We start from the raw sequence: 18,093 nt of genomic DNA, 5'->3' as shown, positions 1-18,093 counted from the left end.
CACTGTCATCAGCAAATCAAAAGTTGATACAATTATCTCAAGGAACCACTTTCAGTATTACCATAGCAATACCCTTAATTAAGATGAAACTACACAATTTTCAATCTGCCCAAAAATACAAAAGAAAGCAAACATCCAATCAGTACCATGACTTCTTTAAATCATCATGAACATAATTAGGACTACGATTATAATATAATGAAGACTGCTATTAGGCACCCCTTTTAGCTAGGGTATCAGTCATTGAATTAACCTCCCTATAACAACAAAAAGTTTTTTCACAAAATCAATTCAAGGAATGGTTTGAAGTAAGCCCATTTCTGATGAAAAAGAATTCCTTGGTTAAATATTTATTGTTAAAAATAGTCACGTTTCAAATTTGGTGTTCCACTAAAATCATATACCTGTGTTCCAAACTTCAAATTCGTTCCCTTTTATGTTGACTTTTCAACCTTTTGTGTTGAGAGTTTTATCTACCACAAGAAAAAACCTATCAGCCTAAAATGTGATAAAAATTATTAGGGCAGGGCCTATCTTTGCACCATAATGGGGCAATTCAGAATTACGTGTTACACTTAAACCACCAATAATATTGACTTCAAAAGTATTGTTTTATGGTTGTCCTTGTTGGCAACCCAACCACGTGGAGATAATGACGTGGTCAGTTTGGGTGACGTGAATGAAAATGATGACATGACAAAGTCCAGTGTCACCGATGAGATAACAGAGCCGCTTGGTATGTATGGAGTGGTTTGATACATCCTTAATATATGGTGCGAGTTTTTGGGTCAAAACTGACAAAATTGGCCTATTTACGCTCGGGAGTATTTTTGACAGTGAAAATGACATTTTTAGAAAACCATTTCTTCACAAAAAAGATAGATTGTAATTTATCTAGTCCAGTGCATTTAATTTTGTCGCATTCCGATACCGTATGAAGAAGTTAAGGCATTTGTGGCAGTCGAGGGCAATTTCAACATTGAAGATGAATTTTTTAAAGGAAGTGTTCTCCATGTAACGATACAACAAAAATCCGATATTTCTAATGGTTCTGATTTCATTGTATTTTGATTCCGTATGAGAAAGATGTGTCATTAGAAAGGTCTAGGGACATTTTGGTTTTTTTACATTACTGAGTCAGATGATTGGATCTTCTGAAAATTCGTAGAGAGTCCAGTCATGGTTTCAACGCACTTCGTTTCGTCTGGATCGAATTTTGTATGAAAAAGTTATAAGTGTTTCTGTGAAGTCGGTTCAAAATTCCAAACCAAAAATTCATCAGTTGCTCTCGGTGTTGGGTGGATTTTTCGGAATTTATTTTTGAAATTTGAAGAGCTTTAATGTAATTTTGAGATCTTGAAGGTCTTAGTTGATAAGGGGTGTTTTGCACTAGAAATAGGAAGGCAGGGGCTTATATGTATATAAGAGAATCAGAGAGATCCTTAATACACGGCTCATATTGAGCCACGTCGGTCAGATTTAGATCTAACGTCTCGTGCAAGAGCTAGTATTGAAGATGCTTATACAAGACTTCTCATTTGTGGAGTGTATTATATATAATGGATTGACACTTCACCTGATCAATTATGTTATAGTGTTACACATGTGTAAAAAGGGATGCAGATAGATGCCATTTAATTTGATCTCATGAGATCTGGATTAAACTAGATCTAAAGATCTTGATCCAACGGCTGTAATCTGTTTCAACCTTTATGAGAGATAACCTATAGCCACCGTATTTTGTGCTAACATAGCCAATTGCGCGTCGACAACATATCTGATGATGTCAGTGCCTATGTCACACTGACATCATCAGTTGACTCGGTTATTCTAATCTTGCGGCTAAGATTTATTAGCCATTTGAATAATTTAACGGCTCAGATTAAAAGTGGATTTTGGATTAATCCGATGGCCCAGATTTCGCCCCGGTTGTGTGTGCCGCCGGCGTAGCCCACGCCAACCTCCGAAGATTCTATTTTGAGTGTTCTGGTTGGTCCAACTTCAAATGGTCATATCTCTCTCATCTTAACTCCGATTTGAGTGATTCAAGTTGAAGATTCTTCATCTCTCTGAGATCTACATACCAGAGGGAAGGAATCACGTAGAGGGGTTGCTGAGGTGGTAAAAAATTGAGTTGAAGCTCGTGAAAGGCTAAGGGTTTGAATGAAAGACGTCCATCCCCTTGCACTTGATCCATAGCTCCCATTAGAGGCTTAAGAAGCTGCTGGAAACCAAGGCAACAAGCTCTATTGGTTGTTGCCAAGAGAAAGAAAAAGAAAATGAAAGGGAAGAGAAGAGAAGAAGAGGAAAATAGAGAAGAAGTTTTCCCCTCTCTTTGTGTGTATCTTGAATGCTTCTCAAAAAAGATTTTCTCAAATCCAATTAATGGAGTTTGATGGTTCTTGTTGAGAATATTATTTTTCCATTAAAGCTTTATTTACAAGAAAGACTAGAAGATGAGAAGTAGAGAGAGAAAGAAAGAGAGGAGTGTGTGTGTGTGAATGTGAATGTGAATGCCATTGTTGCTCCATGAAAGTAAAGACAAGGAAAAAAGAAAGAAAGAAAAAGAAGAACCTAGAATTTGGTTCTTGTGAGTTGCTTCAAGAAACTCAAGTGCCAACCAAGGTTGAAGCATTGGCGGCATCGAGACAACGTGATTGTGGTCCGCATCAAGTGGAGATTGACATTATTACATCTTCGATGGTTACTCCTTACCAAGGTAACCTCATTTTTGCCAAATTTTCATTATTATAAATCATTGTATGTAAGATGTTTGATAAAACGCCTAAGTAGTAGTTGTAGTCTATTTTGAGAAAATTTGCATGTATGAGTGCTTCACTATAGGGCATTGTTATAAGCCCAACTTTATTTTTTATTGGTGTTCAGTGGGTGTTGGACACAGGGGCTATGTGTTCCTTGGTAGTTACAACTTACAATTACCTAAACCTATTTGCCGTGAATGCGGCCTCTCAGATCATTCTGAGAAAACCAAGGTAAAGTCCTAGCCATTGTATTTCATTGGTGGAAACTGGGAATGTGTTCCCTTGACTGTGGGTGCAGTCATAATTGGTATTGAGTAAATGCTGAGCCCGACAGTGGGCATTACTCCGTGCATATAGGTAACTGATCAAAGTTCGTATTTCTTGTGTTGTGGACGTGTATGCTCGTATTTGTATTGTGGATTGGAATGCTTGGCTACAGAATGGGTGTGTACTTCTGGTAGACCTGATCACTTGGTGGTGTAGTGTGGATATGCATACGACTGTGTATGTATGTGACAGTGATTACCGTGCAAGGTTTATGAGACAGCTCTAGACAGCAATACAGGTTAGTGAGTAAGTTCCGTGCAACAGTAAGAATGGTCAGTAGTATACATAGCAGCTCTGGGCAGTATCAGTAGACTGTACTATTGAAGTGTAAATAGTGATTGCCACATCAGGAGTACAGCTGAAAAATGAAAAAATATTTGGCACATTGATTCACCCCCCTCTCAGTGTCAATCGGGACCCAACAAAAAGAACATTATTTCAATATTTTAGTTTAGAATAAGATATTATTTTTAAAGACTATATATGATATTGTTCAGGAGTTGCTGCCCTTTGGGGCTAATTAATCTGCCCCAAGGGGCAATATAAAGAAAAAATTTGATTAATCAATGTCCAAGGATTAAAGTATCGGTATCGATCGTCGTATCGGTCGATCAAAATTAAGATACGTATCGGAGAGTATCGTATCGTATCAGAGATACGCTAAGATACGCTAAAGATACACATATAAATGGATAGGAAACATTTTTTTAAACACTTTTGCATAAAGAGTTTGTTAAAAAAAGCTATTGATAACATGTATTATGCATAAACACTAAATTGAGGGTATCGTACTAAGAATTAAAGGTTTGTAGTTGTCCCATAAATGTAAAATCCTTGTTCCCAACATTGATTTCCACTTTAGTTAGAGAGAAATATGACTGACAGCAACTTTAGAACAAAAACCCTTGAAAAAATCGTGTTTTTCTGAAAAATTACCCATCTTGGCCATTATATGACCATAGCGCACTGTATCGGTACATACCGATACTCATCGATACATATTGATACTCACCGATACATACCGATATATATCGATACTCACCGATACGTACCAATATATACCGATACGTACCGATCGATACATACCGATACTCACCGATACGTACCAATACATACCGAAACGTACATTTTACCTCAATTTTATAATTTTCATAGCCGTATCGAGGCATATCGTATCGTATCGATGTGTATTGGTGGTGTATTGACGCATATCGGTATGTATTATAGGATATATATCGATACGAAAGGATTTTAAAAATTTCATGTATCGTATCGATGTGTATCGTATCGGTCGGCTAAATTTAAGATACGTATCGAAAGGTATCGTATCGGTATCGGAGATACTTAAAACCATGTCAATGTCTCTTATTTAATCACCTTTGCTTTTTAGAGATTTTATTTTAATGAAGACCCAATAATATTTTGTGAATCCACTGAAAGGGAGTTGGCACTTCCTCCTTGTGGCCTCCAAAATATTTTCCCTCATTACTTTGTTGATCTACACATATGGTGCATACCATAGTGCCCACCTCTTCCTACCCTTGGAGTTTCTTTATTCAAGTTGACCTTCTAATATCATACCAATATGATAAGATAAATCTCATCTTCTACAGATTATTTGGTTTAGACTTTGATTGATTTAATTTGTGGGGAACTGGCTTGTGGTTACATGTTAGGAGTTCGTTTTATTGAAAAAGAGAAGGGTTAAGAGGCTATATCTTGGATAAGCTGAGTATACCAGCACTTGTAGTTGGTAGTTGAAGGAAGGTTTTCTACTGAGATCTAGAATCTAGAAAATATTTAATTATATTATATAATTAAGATTTTAAGTTAAGGTTAATTATAACTAAATTTAAAGTCCGTTTCACTATAAATTGATCCCAAGAGTTTAGTCATGCTATTTATATATTGAAAGAAAGAACACTACCTCCTGCCATGTGTCTATGTTCAGACACAACGAATGTGAAAAGACCATGTTACCCCCATGACATATATTAATGCCAAGAGGTAGTATTCTATTACGCCCATATATTACAAACAACCCAATTATAAATCTCTTTTTTTTTTTTTCTCCTATTTTTTGGTAACAATTTGAAGTAGACTATAGAATCCAAATTGCGACATATATACACTCAAGGAATCTAATAATAGTTGTTTCCATGCATTGGTTTTCAATGGTCCACTCATTGGATTATGACAATTACCATAAAAGGGTAGGGGAGGGGGACTCTCAGTCTTGCATAAGCAAGTATGTCAGCACTAAGGAGTCAGTGGATGAAAGAAGGTTTTCGAACACAGGTCTAGACCAAATATTCTATATGTTTAATGGAAAAAATAGTTATATGATATGCATGGTGTATACATAGCTCTCATAGTCTCTCTCTTCTCTTGACATTCTCTCATTTCTTGGCCATGCAAGTCCCTTGTATACTAATTGTAAGGTACCCAACGCCTATTGGCATGACATGTGAGTGGCACGTAAATCTCCTACCCATATTTAATTGAGATCATATATAAAATCCAAGATTCAAAGTAGACTATTGAATCTAAATTGCTATACATGAGGGACTAGTATATCCGTCATTAGAAAAAAAAACAAAAGAAAAGAAAGGACGAGGGTGGGATCTCCATTTTGGATAACCAAGTATGTCAGGACTTAATAAACTAAGGTAGTTTTTTGAACTTAGATTTAGAATCTAGACCAAATTTAATATATGTTGAGGTCATATTTTGTTGTTTTACTGAATTTGAAATCCAAGATTCAAAGTAGACTATGGTCTATGGAGCCCAAACTGAACACATACATTCAAAGAATCAATCAATCTTGTTTGTATGCATTCACTACTTCACAGTGCATGTGTCACCTAGGAAAAATTCTTGAAATTGTCTCTATTAGTTTCAACTTTCAATATAAAATACCCATAAGAAAAATAAAGTACTTACAGAAATATTTTATTGCTTTGATATTGTTTTGAAGATTTAGGATGTGAAATGGTAAGCCCACCAAAGTTGAACAACCAAGGGGAAGGTTTGGGTGAAAGTGGAAGGGATGGGGAAGTGGGCCAAGTCCAAGTGGTTTCATTTCTTGGAGTGTACACTATTCAGTTCATACCAATATACCCTTGTATCCTTTGGTCGAGAAAAAGGAAAGAATTATCCTCTTTTTTTTTTTTTTCATTGGAGATAAAAAGTTCCCTAGCTAGTTACGCAACTTTTATGTCCAGACATAGTTGGATGCCTGTGTCTCCCTTGATTAGTTCTCACACTGACATAATGGCCACAGAACTAGGTAGTGATCCCCAAGACATTGAATTAAATATGTGCCGTGCAAACCACCTAGATAAGGATGTTTGATGTATTGTAATGTTGTAGGAAAGATACGTATGCTTGTGATGCTAATATTTTGCCCTCTCGACTATCAATAAGACAAATTCTATAATTCGTGTGGGATTCTTCGTCTAGTGGGTTTAGGAAAAATCTCCAAGTTCCCACCTTATTTTGCCATGTGGCAACTCGGATGATGCCAAAATTTTATAGGTACATGTAAACCCCAATTTCCCCTTGCTCACTCATCAATTTTCAAATATAAATTGAGATAAGCAAATGGGAACAAGGAAAAAAAAAATATTTAAAAATAAGTCTATGTGAAAATGCACATTAGTGGTCAGAGAACTAATAGACATGCATGAAAGGATATTTGATTGAAATAGATTTTAAAATTTGACATATGATTTACCCAAAAAAAAAAAATAATAATAATAAAATGACATGTGACTACTCTAGACTAACTCCTCTCTATTTAATGGCCAAAATGGCAAGTCACTTTTCCACATGTTGCTAGGTTAGTATTCTTCTTATACCCGCCAAACTTCCATATATAACTTTGCTTTATTATATATATAAATTTAATTCTACCTGTTTTAGGTTGAAACAAATATAATCTTAACATATTGCCTTTGAATTGGCAATTTGGATGGATATGCAGTGAATGGTGGGGTAATTGTTGGATGAAATGACTACCATATTCTCTGAAGCTGTCCTCACTACATATATAGAAATTAGAGATCTGGAACCTTAATTCAATAATATAGGCCATAGAATCCATCCAACCATGTTATGATTTATCGCATGAACTCATCCATGCCAAAATTTATGATTTGGCCCCTTAGATTCTATAATTTGGGGCACAGATCCATCCAGGCAACTCATTCTCTATCACATGGACATATCCATGGCCACATGATAAAAAAAAAATTGTGTTTTTGAAATATGGTACATGCAACCAAGCTTTTGCATGGTAAAGAGAAAAATGGTTCCAAAGAGTGAATGGACAGATTCAATTATCACGAAAAAAAAACCTAATATTTACTGAACTTTCATTTACAAAGTTATTTCTTATTTTATTATTATTTTTTTTTTCTGACAATGAGCTTCTAACTTAATGGCAAGCAGCTGGATTGTGACGTAAATTCAAGGAAAATAACTAGTTCGACCCTGCTTCAACTCCCACCCATCTTCTGGAAAAAGTAATACAATAAAATTGGCTCAGTGAACCCTCTCATCCGGCCCCTCGTGGGTCTTTATGTAAGTGTAGTAAATTTTACCTAACTCTTGATCTGGTTAAAGGATTATTAATTTTTTTTTTCCCTGAAAGGGAAAGTTCACTGGCCTTGGTGAGTTTTGACCATTTTTCTTTTTTTGGGTTAAAAATTGTCAACTTTGACGGTTTCTTTTTCTATTTCTACATTTAAAGGAATTTAAAATCCATTATTTTATTAGAAAGTCTTTCCCCAACCACTACTTCATTGAATCCCGAGAAATCTCCTGTTAGAAGGGCTGGAAGAATCTATAATTATGCTGTATTTTCTATGCGACTGTCCAAGAAAAATATCGATGATGACATACAGTTCAAAGGAAAAAAATTAGATAACACCTCCCCTGAAATCATAAGCCTCATACATGAATGGATACAGCTCCAGTCAACCCAACTAACCTCAGCTACTTCTTCTTCCAAATGTGCATTTAGCAATATATCAACTCAGCTACGTCTCTCCCAACAATGTTTAAACCATGTAAATGATTATCTAGGGACATCCTTACTGGCCATTTGAGAAGTTTGATTATAGAATTTCAATATAAATAAGAGCTTCTTTTAGAATTTCATAGAAAACTCCACACTTCCAAAAGTGTAATCATCCAAGTTTGCTCCTACCCATTTTGTCAGGGTGAGTGCTCCTACAAATAATTTCCAATCAGCCAAACCAAGGTACATATGATATTGCTAAGATTTTTTTTTTTCCAGTTTTTGGATTAGATGCTATTTTTATTTAAATCAAAACCCATTAAAAGAAAAAAAAAATAGTTTTATGGGATTTTAGAGCCATAGTGTGATTGTTCAAAAGAATTCTATCTCTTGAAGTGCCACATTATTGACAGTTTATAATTCTGTTGTACAGGTGAAAATATTCTGTGTGTAAACTTATATAATTGTATCTGTTTCCAATGGCTCATTCTTCCACTGAAGATCTTGAGGCAAAAGAGATGGATGTTACAAGACTGCAATCCTCACACATTTACCCAGATGACTTACCATATGTTCCCAAGGTGGGAGTGTCTCCCAGACAGAACCTGTTCAAAGAAATCACTGCAGCTGCAAGGGAAATGTTCTTTCCTGATGACCCTTTAGGCCGATACAGAGGCCAATCTCAATCAAAAAAGTTCATATTAGGCCTCCAATCAGTTTTTCCAATCCTAGAGTGGGGGAGAGATTACAGTTTAATAAAGCTCAAAGGAGATCTTATCGCTGGACTCACCATTGCTAGCCTCTCCATACCCCAGGTAGATAAGAGACAGTAAAGAAATAGTAATAACTAATAATCTCAACGTATAAATGATTCTAACAATTGCTTTAAATTGTACAACAGGGGATTGGATATGCAAAGCTTGCAAATCTTTCTCCAAAATATGGACTTTGTAAGTTTTTTGCATTGTTCAGTAACAACTTGCTTTGGATTGTTGCACCTTTTATGGATTTATTGATTTTTTTATTATTTCATTTAGCTCTTTTTTTTCTTTGGTTTTTGTTTTGAGGATATTTACAGACTCTGGCTTTGTCCCACCATTGGTTTATGCCTTCCTGGGGAGTTCAAGAGAGATAGCCATTGGACCAGTTGCTGTGGTGTCTCTCCTGATGGGCTCCATGCTCCGAAATGCCATTGACCCTGTTGCTAATCCAGCTGAGTATACTCGACTTGCATTTACAGCTACTTTTTTTGCTGGAATTACTCAAGCTGCACTTGGGTTTTTAAGGTTTGACTTTATTTATTCTGTAACCCCTGGATTTTGTTTGTTTATTTCATAGTTTTACTACTGAAGATATTGTACAATACTGAAATGTTTTTTGTGGTCCTATACATATCTCTCTAGATTGGGATTCTTGATTGACTTCCTATCTCATGCCACTATTATTGGGTTTATGGGTGGAGCTGCCATTACAATTGGTCTTCAACAGCTTAAAGGTTTTTTGGGGATAAATAGCTTCACAACAAATAGTGACATTGTGTCTGTTTTGCGCTCGGTGTTTAGCGCAGCACATCATGGGGTACTCAATCTTGCAGTCCTTACTTTTATTCTTCAATTGAAACATAGTTTCTAATACAAGTAACCGAACTCTACTATATCTTGCAGTGGAGCTGGCAGAATATACTCATTGGAGCATCATTCTTGATTTTCCTTCTAATTACCAAGTATATCGTAAGTGTCCCCATTCATGTACCTCTATTTACCCAGGATTTTATAGTGTTTAAAGTCCTCTGACCCTTGAATGGTATGAGTGAAAACAGGGAAAGAAGAATAAGAAGCTTTTCTTGGTGTCTGCAATTGCACCATTGACTTCTCTAGTCTTAGCCACCTTTTTTGTGTACATTACCAAAGCAGAGAACAAAGGAGTTATAACTGTAAGTAATAAGCATTTTTTCTTTTGACACAAGAGGCAATAGTAATATCAGTAACTGATGAGTCTAGTAATGTGTGTAGGTGAACACTATACAGAAAGGTATCAATCCTTCATCAGCAAATGAACTATATTTCACAGGAAAAAACTTAATGTCAGGTATTAAGATTGGCGTCGTCACTGGTATGATAGCATTAACGGTAAGCCAATTATGATACACATCTCTCAAATTCTCAAGAAATTTAAATGTTTGAATATTTCCTGCATCTGATCACTTCAAATGTTTTGGGTCTATTAGGAATCAATAGCAATTGGAAGAACATTTGCATCAGTCAATGATTATCAACTTGATGGAAACAAAGAAATGATGTCATTAGGAGTTATGAATATTATTGGTTCAATCACTTCTTGTTATGTAACTACAGGTATTAATAGATTTATTTGCATTCCACACAATTTTATTTAGAACAGGACATCATTTGTCTCATACTAAATGTTTCTTTTTGTGGGATTAATGAGTTTTCTTCACTTGCAGGTTCTTTTTCTCGCTCAGCTGTGAACAACATGGCAGGTTGCAAAACTGCTGCCTCCAACATTGTGATGGCAATCATCGTTTTACTAGTTTTAGAACTGATCACACCAGTCCTTGAATATACCCCAAATGCTGTTATTTCTGCTATCATTATTTCCGCCGTAGTTGGCCTGATCGACATTGAGGCTGCAATACTCGTATGGAAGATCGATAAATTCGATTTCATTGCTTGCCTAGGAGCATTTATTGGCACTGTTTTTGAATCTGTTGAGATTGGACTCTTGATTGCAGTAAGGAATTGAATTTATAAATTCTCAAAATTTTAGATCATCTGTCTAGTAACATCAACTTAAAGATGTCTCCATTGTTCTTTGTGGTAGGTCTGCATTTCCTTTGTAAAAATACTCCTACAAGTCACAAGGCCACGGATTGCAATACTTGGAAATATCCCTAGAACAACAATCTACAGGAACATCCGACAATATCCGGAGGCGACCAAGGTTCCTGGTGTACTTATACTGAGAGTTGATTCTGCATTATACTTTTCCAACTCCAATTATGTCAGGGAGAGGTAAGCTAGGTGCTTTCTGATACAAAGAGCAATTCATAAACTCTCTGTATCCTTTATCCTGTAACTTAAATGTCACCTTTTAAAAGGTACCAGTAGTTGGATCTCTTGATAGAATCTAGTTTCCCACAGATTTGACAAACACAATAAGATATCAGGAAAAACTCATTAAAAAAAGAAAAATCTTGCAGGATCTTGAGATGGTTAACAGATGAGGATGACCAACTGAAGGCAAAAGACCTACCAAGAATCCAGCACTTCATATTTGAGATGTCACGTAAGCAATCACAAATTGGTTATTCTATCAGGTTTTTTGTTCAGTAGATATTCTTTTGAAACTCATCTTCTTAATGTGTTGTATATATGTCAGCGGTTAGTGACATCGATACTAGTGGTATTCATTCCTTGGAAGAGCTAAACAGGAGTCTCCAGAAGAGAAATGTTCAAGTAAGCACACAAATCCCCTACCCAAAAAAAAAATTAATAATAAAGTACACTGGTAACAGTATAACACTACAAAGACATTACCTAAAAAAGAGGTAGTGCAATATCAAAGCCCAGGAAAATGGCTGCAATGCTTGGTTCTGCCAAACATTTGTTAGGCTGTCACTATTATAAGTTGGAGCATTTTCTAAAGATTTTTCCCAAGGAGGAAAATGACGGAAACTTTCTCCCTTTAGCAAAGAAGGAAGTCTAACTATTGTAAGTTGTGAAGTCCTTATCTGTGAAGGAAATAAAAAAGATATGAGAGAGAGAGAGAGAGAGAGAGAGAGAGGCCAGATTCCCAGGCAATATCCTACCTTACTGTGGGAATTCCTACCCCAATTATGAAACCATTGCTAGTAAATTGACATCAACCTGACTTGCTGGGTTGTGCCTCTTTCATTTGTCCTTTTCGTTAATTTTCATTTTCAATTATTTTCTCATTCCCCCCTCCCCCCAAGTTATGCATCTCTTCATTCTGCATTTCTCTGTTTAGACCACTTTATTTTGTGGGATTCATGTAGCCGACCCCATTCAGTTGGGATAAGGTTTAGTTTGTTGTTGTTGTTGTACTTTTCATGATTCTTTATTTTTCTAAATAATTGTAATATTGTTTATTTCTATGAGTACATACTCCTAAACTAAAATTATGTCATTATTCTCATGTCATCTTTAGCTTGTCATTGCAAATCCTGGGCCGGTGGTCATGGAAAAGCTTCATGCATCCAAGTTTACAGACTTGATCGGCAATCAGAATATCTTCCTTACAGTAAAAGATGCCGTGGCAACATTTGCACCTAAGATGGTAGAAGAAGCCTGGGAAGATTGATATGTACCTATCCTCAATAAAAGACTGAAGCATTTCACATTTTTGAGTATTAGAAGTGAAAGCTTTTGTAAATGTAAATTTTTTAAGGGAAAATTACATGATTACCCACTTCTGGGTTTCTCTTAACAAAATTACCCATCAAAAGTTTCAGTTAACAAAAATACCGAAAATTAGGTTTCCCTTTACAAAATTACCCACTTAAAGTTTAAGTTAACAAAAATACCTAAAATTGAGTTTGGGTTTACAAAACTATCCTCTCAAAGTTTTAGTCATAAAAAAATACATGATTATATGTGGAAGATGAAGAATCACTATTTTGGGTAGTTTTGTAAACCCAAACCTGATTTTGGGTATTTTTGTTAACTAAAACTTTGGGTGGGTAGTTTTGTAAACTCAAACCTAATTTTGGGTATTTTTGTTAACCAAAACTTTTTGTGGATAATTTTGTAAATGGAAACCCAAAAATGGGTAATCATGCAATTTTCCCTTTTTTTTATTAGCCATTGATTCATTTCTCCATAAATGTACTTTTTTTCATTAGAGTAATTTACAACGTCACTCCCTGGAGAATGCCAATATTATAGGAACACCCCCTCTATTTCACCAAATTAAACTTAGACATCTTAGTATCTTACCATCATTCACTATTAAATAAATGGTCAAAATGACCATTATACCCTCCCTATTCACTCAAACTCATGTTGTAACCTGATGGCGGCAATGGTGACGGAGACGGCGACAATGGAGATTCCTTCTCCTTCTTCACTACCACTGACTCGTCTCTCTACTATCTAGATCTGGCATCACGGGCTTCGGATTACATCTATAGATTTGGACCATTCGTGATGTATTTTTTCTTTTTTTCTTTTTAAACCGCCGGGGATCGTTTAGAGCACCCAGCTTTGGCTCATTGAAGAAAAATAAGAAGAAAGGTAAAGAAGAAAAATAAGAAATAACTCAGATAATCGTAGCAGAAGTAGAAAACTTAGTTCAGACATTGGACTTTGTTAGGGTTTTCATACATAGTTCGGGTTTATGGTTCATCATTATTGACGGTGAAACCAAGCTGACTTCTTTTCGTAATCTACAGATAGATGCTCCAAGAGAAGAGATCCCAGACCAGATCACCAACAGCGTTAAAAACCAGAAAACCTTGGAGACTAGTACAGTTATCTGCGAGCTTATGGATCCGATCCAAGCAAAGGTCGACGATTTCTTTCCCAAAGGTATAATGGCCACGGGCAAATTTGTTAGCAACATCTTCCTCGCCATTGACGAGTTGTACTAGGTGGAAGAGCTGGTGGTGCATCCCTGTCCTCACTTCATCAATAGGCTTCTTTCCTTCTGCCATACTCATCTCAAACATAGATTTGTATGCTTTTTGAGAGGAGAAAAAAAAATTGATTCTTTATGCTTTGCCAATGAAAAACAGAAGGAAAATATTGAATTTTGATGCTTCCAAATCTGGTAAAGTGATCTGATTTCCCTGTGGAAGGGGAGAGTATTGAATCCCGGCTTGCCAGTTGCGTGGCTCGTTTATTGTATATTGGAATGTGACCCAGTGGTAGGAGAGGTAAATCGAGAAGAAAAGGTAGGTAAAACGAGCTGAGACCCCACCATGACCTCCGGTGCTCTGAACGATTGCGGGTGGTCCAAAAAGGTAAATTAGGTCTCGATCTGGGGTAAGGGTATAGTAACTATTGACTTGGGGATGGGACTTATTACATAGGTATTTTAGGTACTTCACATTTAGTAAGGGTATTTTGGTATTTAAAACAAAATATAGTAGCTGACATCAACATATAAGGTATATTTCTTAGTGGTGACTGACGATAGGAGGTCTAAGTCTAATTTGGTGAAATAGAGGGGGTGTCCCTATAATACTGGCATTCTCCAGGGGGTGGCATTATAAATTACCCTTTTTTTTTATTAACGGATGTATCAAAAGTTAATTTGTAATCTTATTTTTTTATCCATTAATACAATATACATATATTTTTTTCAATTAGAGTAAATCCTATCATTTCATAAGTGGACTCGAAAATCTGCAAGATAACGACAACTTTTGCCAGTAACAATGATAATTTACTGCTAGGTTGTATTTGATTAGATAGAAATAGACAGAATAAAAAAAAAAGAATAAATAATGATAAATACATAAAAAACATGAAAAGAAAAAAAAAAATGAAGAGAAAATTTTCTTGCTATTTGATTGTATAAGAAAAAGGGAAAAGTTAAAAAATACCAAAAAAAAAGGATCGAGAGAGGGGTATGCCAAAATGGATCAGCTGCTCATACAATCACCTGGTCGTGCGAGTCAGCATCCAACATCTGTCATTTTTATTTCCAAATATACCCATTTTTATCTTTGTAATGACAGAAGGAAGGACATATGTTGGATGCTAACTCGCACGACCTGGTGATCGAACCAGTGGGATCCTATCTTGGGGTATGCGAGGTGGTTTATGTTAATGGGTTTCACTTTCATTGCTCATGTGAGGTGGGTTCCGTGAAAAAACGAGAGAATTTTATAATTTGTGAGGGGCTTTCGGATTTTACCACTAATAACTCCCCGGATTTTTGAGTTCTCGTTGTGTCTGGCTAGGGTTTCTGTGTTTCTTTTCTCTCTATGAAATCAGGGCAAAGATGGAGTAGCAGAATCGGTGACAAGAGGATGGCTACTTCCTCCAAATTATCAAAGCTTGACAATATATGCTTGCCCTGGAAACCCAATCCATGTGGGCCACTCAAAAGGCCATCCAAGTCAGGCTCTTGGCTCTTACTGGACCGGATTTTTAGTATGCTAAGCTTGTTCTAGTCCTAGCCAGTGTGGCCCAAAAAAGTATAGAACATGGTTGGATTGCACCTTGTGGGCCTGGGCTACAAAGATTATAAACCTAAACAATTTGAGTCTCTAGGGCTGCGTATATATGCGGTGTATGTAGTGATACCATATGGCACACTTTAGCTTAATTCACCTCATGCGAAGTTATTGGGTAACCAAGCATGTCAGCACTTACTAACTAGATGAAGGCAGGGTTTGAACCAAGGTCTAGAACCTAGAACAAACTAATTATTTGTTTAGTTGACATCTTGTTTAATTAAGGTTACTTGTTACTATAAATTTGAAATCCAAGATTCAATGTAGATTATAGAATCCATATTGAGACATACACTCAAGGAATCCAACCATTTTTGTTTGCAAGCATTGGAATCTAGACATAGATTTTGAATGGTCTTCACCTTGATAAGCAAGTCTCTTAACACATACCATAAAAGGATAAAAGGGGATTGAGGGGAGGGGGAGAGGGAGAGGGACTCAAAATAATATACATTAATATGTCAACACTTACCATAAAAGGGTTGGAAGAAAGGGGGGGGGGTTGGAGAGGGGGATCCAATCTAGAATAAGCAAGAATATCAACACTTACTAGTTAGAAGATGAAGATGGGTGTTCAGTAGGGATGTAAATATTGGATAGTCGAAATCCGGATTCAAGTTCGTATTCATTTAGGGGTATCCATATCCGGTTAAAGGATATTCAGATTAAAATCCAAATCATCCAAAAAATAATTATCCAATCTGATTTAATAATCAATTAATGATTTTGAGGGTTCTTGAAGTTTAAATAGGTTCTAGAGAATGAGGAAAAGAGTTAAAACAACATATAAATATGGATTAAGAGAAAATTATATTCATTGGGGGGAGGAAGGTCCAAATTACACAAGTCAAATAGTAAATGGATAGTCAAAAAATTCAAATTCGATTTACATCTATATTCATTTAGGGGTATCTGTACCTCATAAGAAATTATCCGGATCTGAACACATCCAATCTGAATTTGATCCGTATTCGATCCATTTATGTCCCTAGTGTTCAGCACAAGTCTAGAGTATATACCAAATGCATTATATGTTTAATGAAAAAAGAATACACATACCGCGGCTTAAATATCACTCTCACACCCTGTCTCATTTCTTGACCATGTGGGTCTAGATTGTATACGAAATGCAAGGCACATCGGCCCCCATTGGCATGGCATGGCATGGGAGATGCCAATACATGAGAGGCGTGTAAATCTCGTCTATGTTTAATTAAGGTCATATCTAAGTAAGGTCACTTTTTACTAAATCTAAAATCCAAGATTCAAAGTAGACTATAGAATGATTTTAAATTGTCACACATGGGAGAACAAGGTCTCTATCAGATAACCAACAAGTATGCTAGGACTTAGTAGACGAAGGCCAGTTTTTGACCCAGGTCTAGAATCTAGACCAATTTCTCACATATACTCAAAGAATCCAATAATCTTGGTCTACACGCATTCGATTCCAGAATCTAGATAGGTTCTATTATTCTACTTTCAATATATATTCATAATTTATCATTAATTTTTTTTTTTTTAAGAAAATACCTATAATTAAAGTAAAGTAAAAGAATTATAGAGAAAAGAACGGTTCCTAGTCACGCATCTCCAGCACTAGCATGAAGATCAATGAAAGAACACATATGAGCATAAATAAAATTGAACTGCTTGTTACTCTAAAACCAATTATGAATGACAATTATCATCTTCTGAGTTCAGTGTGATTTACCTACCATCAGAGTTGGATTACACTTTTGAGTGGATCAAACTCTGGCTCACCAGGAAAGCCATTCTTATTGGCCCAGGATAGAAGCAGATGTCCAACGGTGATGGGTTGTGTGTGCTCTATGCAGCACGTCGAAGCCGTCCATATATATATATATATATATATAATTGAACCTTCTTATCATGTAGTGTATCTAAAAAAATATTGATCCATCAGTATCCCTTATTTAGTCACCTTTGTTTTTTAATTATCTTTTTATTACACGAGACCTAATCAAATTTTGAGTGTCCATTGAAAAAGAGTTGACACTTTGACCTTGTAGTCTTTAAAATATTTTCCCTCTTTACTTTGTTGATCACCATTGGAAGTGGGTTGGCAGTCATGTAGTCGTGCCGCCCTTACCATAATGATGATTGGGGGTCGAGTATTAAATTTAATTTTCTTGTAGCATACCCCTATGATCAGATAAATCCAATCCACTAAAATTATTTAAGTTCGACTGTTTAGATTTTTAATTGATTTAATGGATTAGTTATTTTTAGGGCATCTAGTTTGTGGTTACGTGTTAGTTATTAGTTTTGTTGGAAAATAAAAACTTTGTTCGAGGAGGGAGGGGGAGGTTATTATATATTTAAATGAGGTCATATCTAAGTAAGATTACTTGTTATTGAATTTGAAATCCAAGATTCTAAGGGTTGTTTGATTTTGTTTATGATGTTTCTATGTCTAGAAACAACAAAAATAAGTTTTTTTATTTTTTATTTATTTATTTATTTTTTTCATTTATGTGCTAAGAAACGATTTTTAGAATTGCAAAAAGGTTTTTGATTTTTCTGTTTCCCAAAGTATTTTCAACAGTATAGTCGGGTCTAGGACACGAGCGAAGGCACGACGTTGTAGGTATGCAATTTACAAGTGAATGCATGACGTTGGAGTTGTAGGTATGCTTTGTGGAGATAAGCTTCAGAAGGATGAAAATAATCCAAAACTATGAGCTTTGGATAACCAGGTTGGAATCACCGCATCTGAATAGTGAGAAGTTTCAACA

The 18,093-nt window shown here is 35.8% G+C and overlaps 1 protein-coding gene across 2 annotated transcripts; it reads left to right on the top strand.

Annotated features, from left to right (window-relative positions):
- Positions 1–7,969: 7,969 nt before the first annotated feature.
- On the top strand, positions 7,970–13,790 carry LOC122066063 (sulfate transporter 1.3-like). 2 transcript variants are annotated; one of them, XM_042629889.1, is made up of 14 exons: positions 7,970–8,355; positions 8,546–8,927; positions 9,014–9,062; positions 9,191–9,398; positions 9,516–9,690; positions 9,777–9,842; positions 9,932–10,045; positions 10,125–10,241; positions 10,340–10,466; positions 10,577–10,863; positions 10,954–11,144; positions 11,333–11,418; positions 11,512–11,588; positions 13,544–13,790. In XM_042629889.1, the coding sequence occupies exons 2-14, from the start codon at positions 8,592–8,594 to the stop codon at positions 13,739–13,741; spliced, it is 2,031 nt and encodes a 676-aa protein (XP_042485823.1). In that variant the 5' UTR covers positions 7,970–8,355; positions 8,546–8,591; the 3' UTR covers positions 13,742–13,790. The 2 variants fall into 2 exon arrangements, with proteins under 2 accessions (XP_042485823.1, XP_042485824.1); XM_042629890.1 differs by lacking the exon at positions 13,544–13,790 and adding an exon at positions 12,301–12,561 and having other exon boundaries at positions 7,979–8,355.
- Positions 13,791–18,093: the final 4,303 nt, after the last annotated feature.

This window comes from Macadamia integrifolia, unplaced genomic scaffold (genome assembly GCF_013358625.1).
Source record: "Macadamia integrifolia cultivar HAES 741 unplaced genomic scaffold, SCU_Mint_v3 scaffold2213, whole genome shotgun sequence".
NCBI classification, from domain to species: Eukaryota; Viridiplantae; Streptophyta; class Magnoliopsida; order Proteales; family Proteaceae; genus Macadamia; species Macadamia integrifolia.
This window is presented reverse-complemented; position numbering and strand designations above follow the sequence as displayed.